The sequence below is a fragment of the Capra hircus genome, chromosome 12 (assembly GCF_001704415.2).
Source record: "Capra hircus breed San Clemente chromosome 12, ASM170441v1, whole genome shotgun sequence".
NCBI lineage: Eukaryota > Metazoa > Chordata > Mammalia > Artiodactyla > Bovidae > Capra > Capra hircus.
In genome coordinates, this window is record NC_030819.1 from 53,452,916 (window position 1) to 53,467,313 (window position 14,398).

At 39.6% G+C, this 14,398-nt stretch overlaps 1 protein-coding gene across 1 annotated transcript in view; it reads right to left on the reverse strand.

Annotated features, from left to right (window-relative positions):
• Nucleotides 1-14,398, reverse strand: part of LOC102190971 (phospholipid-transporting ATPase IB-like) — a 100,896-nt gene that overhangs the window by 38,974 nt on the left and 47,524 nt on the right. The window contains exons 22-25 of the mRNA XM_018056307.1: nucleotides 12,902-13,041; nucleotides 11,255-11,393; nucleotides 5,259-5,323; nucleotides 1,302-1,474 (exon numbers count right to left, since the gene is read on the reverse strand). Of these exons, the coding sequence (XP_017911796.1) occupies nucleotides 1,302-1,474; nucleotides 5,259-5,323; nucleotides 11,255-11,393; nucleotides 12,902-13,041 (517 nt within the window). The remainder of the gene's footprint in view (nucleotides 1-1,301; nucleotides 1,475-5,258; nucleotides 5,324-11,254; nucleotides 11,394-12,901; nucleotides 13,042-14,398) is intronic.

The window sequence follows — 14,398 nt, forward strand, 5'->3', positions numbered from 1 at the left end:
CCGTCCATGGGATTTTCCAGCCAAGAGTACTGGAGTGGGTTACCATTGCCTTCTCCTATTTGTAAGTCTAGTTCTCATCAAGAGACACTGGTTCTTTTACTGAAATACTTGCACTGATAATAGCTTCACTATTTAGTCTGATGATCACTTTTAAGTTTGGACTATGATATTTGTAGAGGGAAAAAACTAATCAATTTAATTAATCTCAAGTCTGACTCTTCATGTGAGTGCATGTTAAGTCACTTCAGTTGTGTCCAACTCTTTGTAACCCTGTGGAGTGTAGCCCACCAGGCTTTTCTGTCCTTGTATTCTCTAGGAAAGAATACTGGAGTGGGTTGCCACGTCCTCCTCCAGGGGATCTTCCCAATCCAGGGATTGAACCTGTGTCTCTTATATCTCCTGCATTGGCAGGTGAGTTCTTTACCACTAGTATCACCTAAGAAAGCCCCTGACTCATCATATCTTAATTTAAATCTTAATCCCATCCTCTTGGCACTCAAGTTCTCCACATATCCTCAGATTCTTCACTCACTCCTTAATGCAGTTCTGTACGCTTTACCAAAGCTCCAAGTCAGTTCTGACCAGTTAAGAAAAGAACTGGATGATCACTATTCTGATTTTGGGTCTTCTCACTCATGTATGGAAATATAGCCTAAAATAACATTAGTCTTATAATAACTATCTGTTAACTGAACAACAGTCAGTTAACTCAATAACCACTCATAAATTCATTTTCCTCTAGGTCTCAGTGGTTTGGTTTCAAATATACCCCTCCCTGTAAATGACCAGGGCCTTTGCTGTACCTGGACTTCCCTGTGGCTTAGACGGTAAAGCATCTGCCTGCAGTGTGGGAGGCCCAAGTTTGATCCCTGGGTCAGGAAGATCCCCTGGAGAAGGAAATGGCAACCCACTCCAAAACCCTTGCCTGGAAAATCCCATGGATGGAGGAGCCTGATAGGCAACAGTCCATGGGGTTGCAAAGAGTTGGACATGACTAAACAACTTCACTTTCCTTTCCTTTCCTTTTGTTGTGCCTGAAAGATTTCTTTCATTTGACCAATACATCAATAAATAACATACCAAAATAATGTGCCACTGGAAAATTATAAACTGCTTTGAGTAAATCTTAAACCTGACAAGTAGAATTAAATTCAGACCTTGCATTTCAGTTTGAGTGTATATTTTCCCAATAAGGTAGTTTGTCTATGAAAAAAAACTTATATTTCCATGTTTATATTTTCTTTCCATAAAAAAAAAATGAAATATAGCAGGGAAAAAACCAACAGTGAATATATTCTTACCTACAACATAATACTGTTCTGCACGAGAGGGCCAAATTAAGGAAGCACTTCCTGACTTCAACGTGGAGGGCATGTTTCAATGTTTTACCATCTATGATTAGGGCCAGGTCATTTTCTTTACCCAACAGTGCTCCAAGATCTTGGCAGTTCTGATTAATCACTTGTTGTGTTGCCTAAAACAAAGAGGGGGAAATTATCTTTTACTGTTTTAAATATAAATGAAAAGACCTTGAGACAGAGTGCTCAGGGCAGGTGCACTGGCATGACCCAGAGGGATGGGATGGGGAGGGAGGTGGGAGGGGGGTTCAGGATGCAGAACACATGTAAACCCATGGCGGATTCATAACAATGTATGGCAAAAATCACTACAATCTTGTAAAGTAATTAGCCAACAACTAAAATAAGTATTTAAAAAAGAATAGCAGATTAAGGCATTTGTCTACCTCCTTTGAAAATCTCACAAAAATTAAATTTAAAAGTAGATAAATAACATGAAAGGATGCTTGAGATCATTAGTCATCAGGTAAATGCCAATCAAAACCACAATAAGATACTACTTCATACCCACTAGCATGACTAGAATTTTAAAATCAGATAATAATGTGATGATGAGGATATGAAGAAATCACAATTCTCATACACTGAAGGTCAGAATATAAAATGGTGCAGCAACTTGGGAAAATAGTCCAGGAATTCTTCCAAAACCTAAGCACAGAGTTAATGATCCAACAATTCCATTTATCAGTGTATATACACTCAAGAGAAATGAAAATATGTCTGCACAAAAATTTGTACATGGATGTACAAGCAGCAGCATTATTCATAATTGCCTAGAAGTGGAAACAAGCTGATGACTGGATAAATAAAGTTTATACATACAATGCAATATTCCTTAGCTATTAAAAAAAGATATGAAGTACTAATGCCTGGTACAACATGGATGAACCTTGAAAACATTATGGTAAGTTAAAGAAGCCAGTCACAAAAGACTGCTTATTAAATGATTTGATTAACATAAAAGCCCAAAATAAGTAAATCATTGAAACAGAAAGTAGAGGAGTATTGTTTAGGGGTGGGGCAAGGAGGGTCAGGGAGATGACAGCTAAAGGCACAGAGTTTCTTTTACAGATGATGAAAAGTTTCTAAAATGATTCTGCCATTGATTGCATGTATCTGTAAATACAGGAAAATCCCTTAAATTGTATTAAGCAGGTTAATTTTATGCCATGTGAATTACATCTCAATAAAGCTATTTTTGAAAAGGTGTATAAGTAGGAGAATTTTTCCTACTTATAAGTAGGAAAATATGGAAAAAGTGCTAATAGCAAAGAGGAAGTTCAGAGAAATTTTAGGAAAATTTAAAAAGATGGGAAGAGAATAATGGGGTGAACTTTCATAAAATTGGGTATCAAGGTTCTAAGAGAGAAGGAAATATACCCAGAGCATTCTCCATCACAAAAGCCTAGCCTCCGAGGTTATAAACTTTACCAGAGCCTTATCCCACCTGGAGGGAAAGTCATTTACCCAACTCCAGCCCCACGTGGTCTCCTTGTCTCACCTAAGGGGAGAAAGAAAGCACTAAGTGTCGGGAGCCACGTTAGGCATTACTGACAAAATGAAGGCATGGCCCCCAACCCCCTCTCCTTGTCCCGCAGGCATGGACCCGGGATGAAGGAGTTAGCTCTTATGATTCTAACTTGTTCTTTCCTTTCTTCAGTTGAGTTGGCTGGAAAGAATGTTAAGGTGCTTGTGAGAAGCATGAGAAAGCACAAAACCTTCTGCAGTTGTGCCCAGAAAATAATCTGTAAACTAATCATTGACGTTTGTTCAAGGATCTTTACAAAGAATGTTCCAGGATGAGCATGTAGGCCGCAGCTTGAGGCCATGGGAAGGATTGTTTTCTGAGACCTGTTTGTGAGGGAAATATTTATGGCAAAAGAAGTTTGCTGAGTTTAGGGTTTAGGAATAATTAAGAATAGCTAGAAGCCTTTTTAGGAGATAGTGATCTTAAGATGCTAGGGGCAAACAGGATTTAGAAAGATAAAGAAATAAACTGAGGAATATAGCATGAGTTACAATGTAATCACAAGTTAAGTATAGGACACATAAGAAGTAGGTAATAGTAAAGCCAATTCTGAGAGAATCGCTGAAGTAGGAACTTGTTTATAGGGCAACAATGTTTTCTGGAGACAGTAAATCTGGGTGGGGAAAACTAAAAATGTTAAACCTCTGACCTAATGCTTTTGTCAAAGTATAAAAGAAAACCTGAAGCTTGAAATAAACATGTAATTCCGTACTATGAGTCAGAGGCTACATCATTGTCCGCCAATACCGCTCACCCCTTCAGGCTGATTCCCTGGCTGCTGGAGCTGGACTCCGGCAACTAAGAAACACTTAAGACAAAGGGGTACAGTTTCTCTTGAAGACTGAGATTTAATGTAAGATTATAGAGCTTCCCTGGTGGCTCAGATGGTAAAGCGCCTGCCTACAATGCGGGAGACCTGGGTTAAATCCCTGGGTCAGGAAGATCTCCTGGAGCAGGAAATGGCAACCCACTCCAATATTCTTGCCTGGAAAATCCCATGGACAGAGGAACCTGGTAGGCTACAGTCCATGGGATCGCAGAGTCGGACACGACTGAACGACTTCACTTCACTTCACTATATAACACTTCCCTGCCCACATACCTTAACACCACCCCCAAAGGGCTGTAAAAACACTGTGAAAAACACTGTCACAGAAATGAAAAATATCTTTTATGGACTCAGCAGTAGACTGGACACATGTGAGGAAAGAATTAATGAACTTGAAGAAATGTCAATAGAGCCTTCCTAAACTGAAGCTCAAAGAGGAAAAGAAGAGAAAAGAAAAAAAAAAAGAACAGAATATTCAAGAACTGTGGGACCATTCTAAAGATCTAACATACAAGCAGTTGGAATACCAGAAAGAAAAGAAATAGAGAACAGAAGGAAAATTTTGAGTGCTAATAACTGAGAATACTCCAAAATTAATTACAGACACAAAACGAAGACCCAGGAAGTTCAAAAGACACCAAGCAGGGTAACCCAGGCATGTCATAATAAAACTGCACAAAACCAAAGACAAAGAGGAAATCTTACAAGAATCCAGAGTGGAGGGAACACCTTAACTGTAGAGGAATGAAGAGAAATAACAGACTTCTCGGCAGAAAGTTTGCAGCCAAAAAGAGAGTAAAGTAAAATATTTAAAGTATTGAAAGAACAAGAAATCCCAACTTCAAATTCTATATCCAAGGAAATCATCTTTCAGAGTGAAAGAGAAATGAAAACCTTCTCAAACAAAAACTGAGAAAACTTCTCACTAGCAGATCTGCTCTGTAAGAAATATTTTTAAAGATTTTTCACAGAGAAGAATAATGATCTATGTCGAACACTCAGATCTACATTTTTAAAAAAAAAGAAGTGTGTCAGAAAAGGAATAAATGAAATCTACTTAAAATTATTTTTAAATGAGTCTAAGAAAATTATACAGTAAAAAATACTTCATAGAACTAGCCTTTTAAGGGCAAGGATGTTCAGTATTGGATTCCAAATTCCTTTCATTCTTGCAATGTAAATGCATTGATCTTTTCAAACTTTTCATAATGACTGTTATACAGACAAAATTTTTTCTCTTTTTTCCATTGTAAAAATGAAGGATCTGAGTCTTGGATTTGGTATGACACCAGGGGGATGGGGGGTGGTGCTTTAAAGGACTAGACTAACACAGAGGGAGGAATAATAGAAGCCAGGGGTGACAAGGAATAGAAAACCAGTAAAAATTTCAGTTTTGTGAAAAGAATCTTGGGACAAACCTAGACTTTCCAATGGACTTGAGTGGGAGTTAATGGCAATCTTATGTAGGTTTTAAGGAGTTGAGTAACCTTCAAGTAACAAGTTGGTTACATTCATATTAAATATATATTTAAAAATTACTTACCTCTAATGAATTTGTATTCAATTGGATACGAGGCATTTGACCTGATAACAGTTTACAGGAATAAGCTACAAAGAAAGAAATAAAGATGTCATATATCTGAAGGCTCCAGTGCTTTATGTGAGCTCATTAAAAAAAAATCTATTTATATTCTTCCTTTATCATACTTTCTGCCTCACGACTATTTCAAAGCTCAGTGGCTCAGCACAAAAACTGAGCAAGAGGTTGCAGATGGATAAACTTCTGATAATTTTGAAAATTAAATTTCTGTACATCTATAACTGATGATTCTTATGGGACAAATTTTCTAAAATGATTTAAATCTTCATACAAATCAGTTTCATGAGAGTTGGAATTTAATTTAAATATAAATGTACATAATATCATTTTAATGTTTTCTTTGAAATTTCCTGAAACTTGTGTAGGTTTCAATAACAAAAGTAGCTTCCTGGTTTGTATATAATTCAAAATGCCTGTATATATGTATTCCACTGTAGTCAGCACAATTACAAGGAGAAAATAATTTTTCAAGGCTCTTCCTTGTTGGTTTATCTGACACTTCCTATGTAAGGTGTTCTTTTCCATAGAATATAGTTATCATTAAATTTCTATTTTGAAACTTGTAGATATTCACTTTGCCTTGCTATATTTTTCAAAACTAGAAATACTAAGGTTTTCAAAGAATTCTAATGACTTCCTGACATGTTTTATTGTAATGTCCACTTATATTTTATAAGTTACTGGGGAAGTTAACTGCCTGAATGCTGGCAGCTCCTGTCCTACCACTCAGGTTAGAAAGTTAATATTTGTGCAGGTGCTCAGGGACACAAACTAGACATAGCCGGGCAAGCCAGCTTCCCATCAAGGATCCTGGTGCTGCCCCCACGAGGAGCCCTCTTCCCTGAAGCCACAGCTGCCCGCACTGGCTGAATCCAAACAAAGGCTAAAAAGTTTCCATGTATTATGACCAAAATGCAAATCAAATTAGCATGCAAGTTCTGAGTGCTTACTGGCACACAGCTTTATGCTGGGTGCAAAGGAAGATTTACAACAGAATATGTGCTAAGTGTCTTAAAACCCAAGGAAGCAAAGCTAACACAAAAGAAAAAAAATCACAAACGCATTCATTGGTAAACCAAACATAACAGTACATATGCTGCTGAGGTCAAGAGGCCACAGATTCATGTCAAATCATGTTATTAGAAAACTTTCAGAACCTAATAGAACTAGAAGCTGTTCTAGGAAATATGTTAAAAATGTGTGACAGTAACCTTTGTTTTCATTTCTTGCTGTTGACAAAAAACAATCCTAACATATTTGTTCCTGAAAGCAAGCCTCCTGCTAAATTCTTAGCCAAATTTTGTTTGGAACCAGTGTCAAGACTATATATAGCCTTTTAACTGCACCAAGTTAGCCAACTTTAGCTCCTGAAGAGATGATGGTAGTTAGAATTGCCACAATATTCATAAAGGCAGGAGCTAACATCTACGAAGCCCTCACTCTATCCAATACACCTGCTTAGAAAAACCTTCACAGACTCCCTTCCACGTAATCATCACAACCAGCAGAGATATTGCGACCATTTTAATAACGAGAAAACTGAGGGTTAGAAAAGTCCACAAAGGCACGGGCTTATAAATATAGAGACAGAAGATTCAGGTCCAAACCTTGGTCTTTTTAACTCTGAAGCCTGACTTTTCAACCACCATGCTTGCTATGCATTTCTCTTCAGTGATGTTGGCTCTCAGAACCAGCTCTCAATCTTTTTTCTCTTTGAATTATTCCTCAGCCATTCAAACTCATGAAAGGAACATAAAAGCTCTCTGCTGCTGCTGCTACTGCTAAGTCGCTTCAGTCGTGTCTGACTCTGTGCGACCCCATAGACGACGGCCCACTGTCTCTGGGATTCTCCAGGCAAGAATATTGGACTGGGTTGCCATTTCCTTCTCCAATGCTCTAACCAAAGGCTATTGCTTTTCTGGGGGAAAAAGCAAGAGCTCAGAAAGCCTCTAAGAAAACAAATTATATCAACATACACCGGGCAAAGTTGACTGACTCTATCTTTCAACTGGTCTCCTCTGCATGAGTAGCCCCTAAGGGGAGCAGTAAAGTCCAATCTGAGAAGGAAATGGCAACCCACTCCAAGATTCTTGCCTGGAAAATCCTGTGAACAGAGGAGCCTGGAGGGCTGCTGTCCATAGGGTTGCACAGAGTCTGTTGGACACGACTGAAGTGACTTAGCAGGCATGCATGCATTGGAGAAGGAAATGGCAACCCACTGCAGTATTCTTGCCTGGAGAATCCCAGGGACAGAGGAGCCTGGTGGGCTGCCGTCTATGGGGTCACAGAGTTGGACACAACTGAAGTGACTTAGCAGCAGCAGCAGCAGCAAAGTCCAGTCTAGGACCCAGAACTTAAGGTTGGAAGATAGCAAGCTGCACTCAGTCAACAGCCCTTACAACATGTTACACATTAAACAACGGTTATAAATCAGGATATTTCAAATCACATCACAGAATTCCAATTATCTTCTAAGAGCTAAAAACCTGTGCCAACAGTGGGTACTCATTTCCAGAAGGCGTGGCTGCTCTGGCTGCCCCTCTGGGGGACCAGGGCTCCCCCATGGACTCTCCCTCCAACATGTGTGTTGCCTTTTCCCCTACACATGTATGGTTGTCCTCTGCCCACTACATGCATATATTCCCCTTCACTCTAGTCCTGCCAGTTCTTCCCTGTGTTTTCAATCCCTACTCTAAGAAACTGGAGACAGTTTTCCTTCTATTTTCAAAGGCACCATGGTTATGAAACAGTTGTTTGAAAATGGGTATAATTCAATAAAGCAGTTATCTAACGTGATCCAGTTATTCTGAGTAAGAGGTCCTTCATGTGAATTGTAGATTTCTGGTAACAAAAATAAGTCTCATTCTATAAGGATAAAAACTCTGCTTTTAACAGTAACTGCTGGGTCTCACCTAGGTTGAGTTTCAGTCCTGAGCCAAAGAGACTGTTGAAGTTTCAGGTAAAACCAATGGTTTCAGGTAGTGGGCCTGGCAAAGATGTAATTGAGAAAGGTGGTAAAAAGCAACTGTCCCTTTTTATGGTGCCAGGCCAGCTGAGCCTCTTCACAAGATATGCACTAAGTTACTGTGGTCATTGAGTGCATGGTTCTTGAGGAACATGGCAAGGCACACTAAAGCAGAAACGTGGGAGAGCTGGAAAAAGGAGAGCATGTGGATGGTATGTTTCCAAATGTTTGCCAGATGGATAAGTGTCTGCATGGTGGTCGGACCTGCTTTGTGAGTCTTTCATAATTACATTAATATCTAACATTCCCAGGGGACTTGCTAAGTGTTTTGCAACAACTTCATGGGAGTTACCGCAAAGCACTCTCACAACAACTCTATCAAGTAAAAACTATTATCATCCCCAATTTGCAGGCAGGAAATTGATGTTTAGAGATGAAATAGCTCCTTCTAAAACAACTAACACTTCATCAATTCTGTTCTCTTCTGGCTACCACCCTAGGTCTCTGCTCCCTTCACAGTGAAACTCTGAAACACTCATCTACTCTCACTGCACTCATATCAATGAGGGTTGACAGATTAACCCACCAAATGTACCCCAAATTTATACTGGCCCTTGAAAAACGGTGGAGGTAGACTGCTAACCCACACACAGTCAGAAACCCACATGTATCTTTACAATTGACCCTTCATATCTGTGATTCTTGGGCTGCAAGGAGTCCCTTAGACAGCAAGGAGACCAAACCAGTCAATCCTAAAGGAAATCAACCTTGAATATTCATTGAAAGGACTGATGCTGAAGATGAAGCTGCAATATTTTGGCCACATGGTGTAAAGAGCCAACTCATCAGAAAAGACAATAGTGCTGGGAAAGATTGAGGGCAGGAGGAGAAGGAGGCAAAAGGGGAGGAGATGGTTGAATAGCATCACTGACTCAAGCACCAATAGTCAGGTATGGATGTTAGAGCTGGACTATGAAGAAAGCTGAGCACCGAAGAATTGATGCTTTTGAACTGTAGTGTTGGAGAAGACTCTTAGGTGTCCCTTGGATTGCAAGGAGATACAACCAGTCCATCCGGAAGGAAATAAGTCCTGAATATTCATTGGAAAGTCTGATACTGAAGCTAAACTCCAGTACTTTGGCCACCTGATGCGAAGAACTGACTCATTGGAAAAGACTCTGATGCTAGGAAAGATTGAAGGCAGGAGGAGAAGGGGAAGAGAGAGGACAGATGAGAAGGTTGGATGGCATCACTGACTTGATGGACATGAGTTTGGGCAAGCTCCAGGAGTTGGTGATGGACAGGGAAGCCTGGCATGCTGCAGTCCATGGGATTGCAAAGAGTCAGACACAACTGAGCAACTGAACAACAATCTGTGGTTCTGCATGGTACAGTACTGTCATATGTACCATTGGGGGAAAAAATATCTGAGTACAGGTGGACCCATCAAGTCCAAATCATGTGATTCAAGGATCCAATGGAGTCCCTCCCCAATATTCCTCATTACATCCCAGTACAAATGACTGCCATCTCTTGTATAGACTTCTACAAAGATGTTCTAAATGACCTCCTGCCTTCCATTTAGTCCAGTTTCCACACAACAATAAGAAGATATTTTTAAAACACAAATTAAATCATATCACTCTCCTGCTCAAAACCCTACACACTTCTTCCTGTGGCCTGACAAGCTCTCACCTCTGCTTTGCTCCCCATACTCCACCCATGTTGGCCTTTCCATTGCTACTCAGATAAGACACCAGAGCCATGTGCTTACCATATGTTTGCCTGGAACTTTCCTAGTGATTGCTCCTTCTTCCAGTCTGGGTCTCTGCCTCAAATGTCACCTCCCTAACGTGTTTTCTGTCTCATTACCCTTCAACCCATGACTATTCCCTGCTTTGTTTCCAGTCTTAACACTTACTCCAATAATATTACAACAGTTGGTGATTTGCTTGTTAATTTTTTGTCTTGTCTTGTAGATGTAAGTTCCTTGAGGACAGAGACTTTATTACTCAATTTTTCATTCCTAGATCCTAGAATTTTCTGGCACATAGCAAGCATTCAATATTTGTTAAATGAATGAGTATAGAGTAGACAAGTTAGCAGAAACATAGTTTAAAGGGTGTTTGATGAATACAGGGTCATTTCATAATACATGTTAATCTAACCAAAACTGGATACCATGATGATTATGAAAAAAATAATAATTTCAATCACTTCTTATGATCAAAATTTACATATTCATGGCTAAAAGTTGATTTTAAAACTCCTTTTCCTCTTCTAAATATTTACTTATTTGGATCCAATGGGTCTTAGTTGTGGCATACAAACTCTTTAGCTGTGGCAGGTGGGATTTAACTCCCTGATCACGGATCGAACTCTGCACTGGGAGTGCAGAGTCTTGGCCACTGGACCACCAGGGAAGTTGCTCAACTCCTTTTCCACACATCTGAACCCTAACATACCATCAAACAGTGAAACAATAATTTAAAAAGTATAAAGTCAAACAAGTGACATCAGAGCTTAGAAAAAAAACACTAACTCAATATTCTGATAATGATTAAAATGTTTATGAAAAACATACAATTCAAACACAGATATTCAGATTCATTTGGGTTTTTCTGTAAGATTTTATGGAAAAACTGAGACGAACTTTTTGGCCAACCCAATATATACTTCATTAGAGAAAAAATGTCATAACTTCAAGTATCAAAGGAAAAGAATAAGAAATCACATATGACTTGTGGGCATTCTGCATTCTATTGTTTCAAGATGGTGGAAAGATAAGCGTTTGCTTTGCTTAGTTTGTTTGAATTCTGCGCCATGTGATGGCAAGATTTCACTGCACTGTGCTTTCCTAAAGAAATAAAAAACTATTACTTGAAGGCAGCTCAACCATACATTCTTAACTGTAGGGCATAGTTAGGATACATGTACAACCAGGCTTTTAAAAAACATTCTTTGTGTCTGTTACCTATGTTAATTGCAGTTTCTTGTTTATCTCCTGTCAAGACCCATATTTTTATGTTCGCTTTCAATAGACTTGTTATCGTTTCCGGAACACGTGCTTGAAGGCGATCTTCAATAGCTGTGGCTCCAAGTAGTAGGAACTTCTAGATGTTTTTGGGAAAAGATAGTCATTATTGCTAATTAAAGATAAAAATATACCATTTCTTGGCCTTTTGGCTAAGATCAAGTGTAAAGATAAAAATATTTTAAGATGGAATAAATAGAGCAAATTTTGATAAAAGACATGCCATCTAATAATTGATTATGCGAAGTCCCATATGTGCATACAGTCACACATTTTTTTCTAGTCTCTTCCACTGGTCTATTTGTTTGTCCCTATTTCACTATAGTGCATCCCTCATGGCTCAGTGGTAAAGAACCCACCTGCCAATGCAGGAGACACAGGTTTGATCCCTGGGTTGGGAATTTCCATTGGAGGAGGAAATGGCAATCCACTCCAGATTCTTGTCCGGAAAGTCCCATGGACAGAGGAGCCTGATGGGCTACAGTCTATGGAGTTGCAAGAGCTGGACATGACTTAGCAAGTAAACCACCACCACCATATAATGCATAAACCCTTCCACATGTATAGGTCCTTACTTTTGTCTGTAAGAAAAATTTCATAACTTTCTCCATAAATCTCTTATCACCAGATGGTTTATTTTATAGTTTTTCTTCCTATTGTGAAGTATTGGTCTACCACTGGAGAGAAGTGGTTACAGTGTTATTTGAAAGTGGACTTTTCAAACGCTTTGACAATCACTAAAAACATTTTTAAAGGAAGTGTGATTGATATACTAAAAAAGAGAGCAAGAAAGCAGATCATATATAATGCTCAACTAGAACCAAAGAAAGGAAAAAGTGACAAAAATATAAAAAGAAAAAAAGTGGGAACAAATAAATACAGTTCTAAATAGAGTATATATTAAACTAATCATCACTATAAACACAGCCTAAATGTTTATAGTGGTCTAAATATACCAATTAAATGAGGGCTAGTTGGGTTAGGAGCTTCTCAGGTGGCTCAATGGTAAAGAATCCACCTGCCAATGCAGGAGACCTGGGTTCAATCCCTGGGTTGGGAAGATCCCCTGGAGGAGGGTATAGCAACTCACTCCAGTATTCTTGCATGGGGAATTCCAAGGACAGAGGAGTCTGATGGGCTACAGCCTATGGGGTCATAAAAAGTCAGACACAACAGAGCAATTGAGCACACACACACACACACATACATACAATAGAATACTACATATATAATACACACAAAAGAACAAAGGGGAGAGACTGGAACTCAGTCATTAGCCCAACATTTCAGATGATTATTATATATTATTCTAGCTTATTTTTCTATAATAAATATATATTTCTTTTCAAGTGGGTAAAACTATCCAGAGGATAACAAGACTGAAGTGAGTCAGATATGAGTCAAAACAGGGAGAAATATTTTGAATAGTTTAAAAGACATTTTATGAATTCTCAATACAGTAAGACAGATGTATACTTCAGAAAAAAATTTACCTGAGCTTTCAACATGACACCAAGATATGGCTACACTGATAAGCTCATTTTCTTCAAATGTATTGGCATGGACAACACATACGGGGTACATTACCTTTTCAATACTATCATAACAGTCTTCCAGACTTTGTATTCTGTCTCGTACCGCTCTGCTGGCTTTCTTATACATGACCAGCCACTGCTTATACTCTATCTCAGTTAAGTCTATGTAGGCAACACAGAGAGTTCTCAGACCTGCAAGAGAGAGATCACCTGGTGAGGCTTCCAATGATTGGATAGAAGTAGAGAATTTGAATACAAAATCCAAAAGTATTTCAGAGCCCATGGGACAATAAAGGCGTTCGTGTGGCCCTTCCTGACCCACCTGGTCTCCTTACTCATCTTCCCTCCTCCCCTCGTCCTTGCTCAGTGTAGTACCCTCGCTGGTCTTCGTATTCCCCAGCATTTGGCCTTGCACATCCTATACCCAGAACACTTTCTCCTGAGGGCCTATCATTCTCCCTTCCGGCTGCTGCTGCTGCTGCTAAGTCGCTTCAGTCGTGTCCGACTCTGTGCGACCCCATAGACTGCAGCCCACCAGGCTCCCCTGTCCCTGGGATTCTCCAGGCAAGAACACTGGAGTGGGTTGCCATTTCCTTCTCCAAGGCATGAAAGTGAAAAGTGAAAGTGAAGTCGCTCAGTCATGTCTGACTCTTAGCGACCCCATGGACTGCAGCCTACCAGGCTCCTCCATCCATGGGATTTTCCAGGCAAGAGTACTGGAGTGGGGTGCCATTGCCTTCTCCATCCCTTCCTGCAGTCTCAACCTAACTCACCCTACACAGAGAGCACCTCGTCGCTCTGTCCCTTTACCCTGCTTATTTTCTCTCCATAGCACTCCTCACCCCATGACATCATCTATCACTGGCATATTCTCGCAGGACATTAGCTGTCTGTGTTTTGTTCACTTCTGCCCTGGAAGCTGAGAACACTGCAGGGCACTATATAGATGCTCAATAACTATTTGTCGAATGAAGGAAAGAATAAGAGGCTTCAGTTTCCAATATCAAAGTAAGCCCAACAAATGTTGAGATAATAGAAAATTAACTTGAATCCCAAGATGTTCAAGCTGGATTTAGAAAAGGCAGAGGAACCAGAGGTCAAATTGCCAACCTCCTCTGGATCATAGAAAAAGCAAGAGAATTCCAGAAAAAACATCTATCTCTGCTTCATCGACTACATTAAAGCTTTTGACTGTGTGGATCACAACAAACTATGGAAAATTCTGAAAGAGATGGGAATACCAGACCACCTGACATGCCTCCTGAGAAATCTGTATGCAGAGCAAGAAGCAACAGTTAGAACCAGACTTGGAACAATGGACTTGTTCTAAATTGGGAAAGGAGTATATCAAGGCTGTATATAGTCACCCTGCTTATTTAACTTATATGCAGGGTACATCATATGAAATGCCAGACTGGATGAAGCACAAGCTGGAATCAAGATTGCCGGGAGAAATATCAATAACCTCAGATATGCAGATGACACCACCCTTATGGCAGAAAGCAAAGAGGAACTAAAGAGCCTCTTGATGAAAGTGAAAGAGGAGAGT